Below are 4,444 nucleotides of genomic sequence, written 5' to 3' on the forward strand. Positions count from 1 at the left end.
ACTCAGCCCAGAGGACAGCACAGCTCCCTCTTTCAAAATTGTTTCTTATGACCTGCCACACACATAGACCCTAACTTACTAGCTACTGCAGGTCTAATCTCAGTCTCTGGTATTTCAGGCGCCAATCCTATAATGCAGTGCGTGCATGATTTTACTGACCCGGGTCTTGTTCTGGATCCAATGATATCTTTAAACTGAACAACATCAAGTCTCTTCAGCAAACATGAGGTCCTGCAAGACAGACAGCGCTCCGTTCCTCAGCTCCTTTCAGCCTTTCTGGAAAACAATCCTTTTCCTCTGGACAGGATCTGCCTTGGACGGTGGTCAGCCTCACTCAGCCACAGCTCCTGAGACTCCAGGACGCGCTGACACTTGGATGCGAGCAGATTCTGTTTCACACACAGTCCTTGCAAGATGTCTGCTCTCCTGGTTCCTGTTTCCTTCTTTCTCAGTACAACCACACCTCCTATCAATATACAAATACTGGCAACCTGTTTAGCTGTGTTAAGAAACAGCGGCATCTTGTGGCTGAAATGCAGAACGACAGTCCTATATCTAATTACAAACATTGAACAGTGAGTGCTGTTTCTCAATCTCACACCCAGACACCATCCCTTATGCAGAAAGTCCTGGGGGCAAACGAGTGCTGGGAGATGGAACCAGTCTCCCGAGGCTGAGTGGGGGCTTACTAAAGGTGAAGACTGCGGTGTTAGAATAGGGTACTGGTGTCTGGCGAGGACTGGTGCTGACCAGTTCCTTACACAAATATATACACTTCTAGAAAGCAGTTAATGTAACTTAAATCATGTAGCTAATATAATTATCTGTGTAGTCAAAAATAGATGGGAAGAGGAGGGGGAAAGAAGATAAAAAGTATTACACTTTTAATTAAAAGTATGTTTTAATGTCATATCATGCAGTTTTTGTATTTCTGTTGTAATGAATTGTATTGGGGTTATGAGGTCTTATTGGGCTTTTGTTTTCCTAGAAAGATCTTTTTTTGGCCTGTCTATATTATTTTATGTTTTATTATATGGTATTCTGTTTATTGTTCTCCCAACAGGACTTGATTCGGAGAGACATCCTTTACTATAAAGGCCGCTTAAATATGGACAAATATGAAGTTATAGAAGTGAATGATGGACGGGATGAGGTCTTTAATGTCAGTGTGAAGAATGCTTTTAAATTGCATAACAAGGGGACCGAAGAGATGCACCTTTACTTTGCTAAAAAGCTAGAAGAGAAGCTAAGGTGGCTGCGTGCCTTTAGGGAAGAGAGGAAGATGGTGCAAGAAGATGAGAAGATTGGTAAGGGCACAGTTAAATATAGACATAAGCATGAAATTAGAAGCAAACCATAAAAGTAAAACATACCAAAGACCAAAACATAAGTATGATAATCCATTTAAGATGTACTGGCAGCATCCATATTACTCTTGTAACCATTATCCTTTTTGTTTGTATCGCTTTGTACCTTTTTTACTAACACCTCACCAGCTCTTTCTGTGTGGAATTCTATGAATCGCAAGGACGTAATGGTCTTTATGGTGAAGTTAAAGGGTATGTTAGAGGCATAAAATAAATTTGCATTGTTTAATTAAAAAAGTGTGATTATCTGAATTTGTCCTGGTGTCAGAAGCTTGGAATCTTCTGTACAGTAACTCTGTCTGACAGATAGAGAAACAGTACAGGATGCTAATAAGTTGTGCTGCACTGCTCATGTGCTAACAAGGACCATTCTGATAGGTGCAGAGAAAAGAGCAATATAAAGATAAGCTCATCAATATGCTGCATCCTATTTCACTGTTCAGTCACAGGCTTGAGAGAGAAACAAGACCTGTATGTGTTACCAAGCTGTAGCAGTTTAATAATCAGGTGTTCTGTCCTGCCAGACCAGGCTATGTTGTGTGACAATCAGCAATGTAATTTTCAGAATTGGGTGCACAAAATTACTATAACCTTTGCTGGTAAAACAGCAATATTTTGTCTTTCACCTGTATACTTAGCTATTTGAAGTTCAGCTACAGGAAACACACCTAATTTACAGTACATCTTCCTATTTACGTGCATTATTTATCAGTTAGGATTGATGTGCATTATCCTAAGATATCTTAAGATCAAAACTTTATTTGAAATTTTGTTTGCTATGGAAAGCAATCATTGAGTGGAAAAGTCTGTGTCCTGCCATCATGAGAGGGATCCGTGCTCTCTATGGAACAGCCGTGATCTTTTCACAGAGGTCTCCAACACCCTCTGTTTGGGCCAGAGCTCTCCAATCAGTGAGAAGTATGAGCTTTGCTGATTGCCACCCTATAGGTCTGACTTATTAGGGAAAAAAAATTGCTTGACTTTGCAGCAACTTTTTTTTTTTCGGATTGTAACATGTTTAAAATGTTTAAGTCTTTCCACACTTTTTTGTTTCGATGTACCTGGAACGTATTTTGCTAATTTAAACTTAATTTGAAGGTTCAGTTTGAGCACGGGTACCAAATCTCCATTAGAAAGATAATGGCTGAAAGTGGGCATCTATCTGTCCTGTTTAACTTCCAGTGAAAGCCAATAGCAGTGTACAGTATATTGTTATTTAATGTATAGCTATTATTTACATTTGTGGTGTATATAATTCTTTTTAAGTGATTAATTTTGAGTTGTGCTGGCTTTGTCACAGAACAGCAGCACAGCTGATCTGGTACTTGTTCACCAGATATATGTCAGATCAGCAGCAGTTTGTCTCCTTATCTTGCTTCAGGCTGCTCTGTCCAAGGCTTGGAGGTAGAGGCATCACCAGACTTTTCCAGCTGATTTATATGCACCTGCTCATTCAGTCCCCGCCCAGCCTGCCTGTTAGCCTCACTATATAAGCTGTGTTCAGACTGACACTCCTTGCCTTTGCAATAGGTGTGTTTACCTGAGGCTCCAGCTCGTGTCTGTTTCTAAGTGCCGATTACCTGATTGTGACCTTGTCTTGTTTGACTTTTGAGATTGGCTGATTTTTGAGATTGCCGATTGATCGATTTGGTACTACGCTTCGGTTCGGTCGCAGTAAACTGCCGTCTGCACGGGTGTGACCAAGGGCTGCAACCTGGCCATCGTTCGCAGCAAAGTCCATCACCCCTTGTGGGGTGCTCTGAGGAACACTGGGTGGTTCCTTAGACTCTGCGCCTCAGCTCATACCTCCACCAAATGTGCAGATTGCACAGAGGGTCCACTTCCCCATACTTGTGGCAAAAGCAATGACAGTCTTGCTGTAAACATTAGGGTATTGAAAATGAAATTGTCCTTTCTTTGACATGGCATTTACATTTCTGTAAAAATAAGTAGGACTCATATGTGCCTTTGCAAATATGATATTGGTTTTCTCATTTTCAGGTTTTGAAATTTCAGAATACCAGAAAAGGCAAGCGGCAATGACTGTGCGTAAAGTGAGCAAGCAGAAAGGTATGATCACTGATTAAAGTAGCAGCTGGAGAAAGTCTATTGTAACCTTATCTGAAACTTATTATACCTTACAGTTAGGTCCATAAATATTTGGACAGAGACAACTTTTTTTCTAATTTTGGTTCTGTACATTACCACAATTAATTGTAAATAAAAACAACTCCGATGCAGTTGAACTGCAAACTTTCAGCTTTAATTTAGTGGGTTGAACAAAAAGATTGCATAAAAATGTGAGGAACTAAAGCCTTTTTTTACACAATCACTTCATTTCAGGGGCTCAAAAGTAATTGGACAAATTAAAAAGCTGAAAATAAAATGTTCATTTCTATTGGACAAATTAAAAAGCTGAAAATAAAATGTTCATTTCTAATACTTGGTTGAAAATCCTTTGCTGGCAATGACAGCCTGTAGTCTTGAACTCATAGACATCACCAGATGCTGGGATTCCTCTTTTTTAATGCTCTGCCAGACCTTTACTGCAGCGGCTTTCAGTTGCTGTTTGTTTGTGGGCCTTTCTGTCCGAAGTTTAGTTTTCAGCAAGTGAAATGCATGCTTAATTGGGTTCAGATCAGGTGACTGACTTGACCATTCAAGAATATTTGACTTCTTTGCTTTATTAAACTCCTGGGTTGCTTTGGCTGTATGTTTTGGGTCATTGTCCATCTGTATTATGAAACGTCTCCCAATAAATTTGACTGCATTTAGCTGGATTTGAGCAGACAATATGTCTGTGAACACCTGAGAATTTATTCAGTTGCTTCTGTCCGGTGTCACATCATGGATAAACACTAGTGTCCCAGTGCCATGGCAGCCATGCACACCCAAGCCATCACTCTGCCTCCGCCATGTTTTACAGAGGATGTGCTATGCTTTGGATCTGTTCCACACCTTCTCCATACTTTTTTCTTGCCATTATTCTGGTAAAGGTTGATCTTGGTTTCATCTGTCCAAAGAATGTTTTTCCAGAACTGTGCTGGCATTTTTAGATGTTTTTGAGCAAAGTCCAA

At 40.2% G+C, this 4,444-nt stretch overlaps 1 protein-coding gene across 2 annotated transcripts in view; it reads left to right on the top strand.

Moving 5' to 3' along the window:
* LOC140342911 (rho guanine nucleotide exchange factor 9) overlaps positions 1-4,444 on the top strand; it is a 931,826-nt gene that overhangs the window by 289,196 nt on the left and 638,186 nt on the right. For both annotated transcript variants that reach the window (XM_072429272.1, XM_072429271.1), the window contains 2 exons: positions 1,064-1,307; positions 3,369-3,437. In XM_072429272.1, the coding sequence (XP_072285373.1) occupies positions 1,064-1,307; positions 3,369-3,437 (313 nt within the window). The remainder of the gene's footprint in view (positions 1-1,063; positions 1,308-3,368; positions 3,438-4,444) is intronic.

The sequence above is a fragment of the Pyxicephalus adspersus genome, chromosome W, assembly GCF_032062135.1.
Source record: "Pyxicephalus adspersus chromosome W, UCB_Pads_2.0, whole genome shotgun sequence".
NCBI lineage: Eukaryota > Metazoa > Chordata > Amphibia > Anura > Pyxicephalidae > Pyxicephalus > Pyxicephalus adspersus.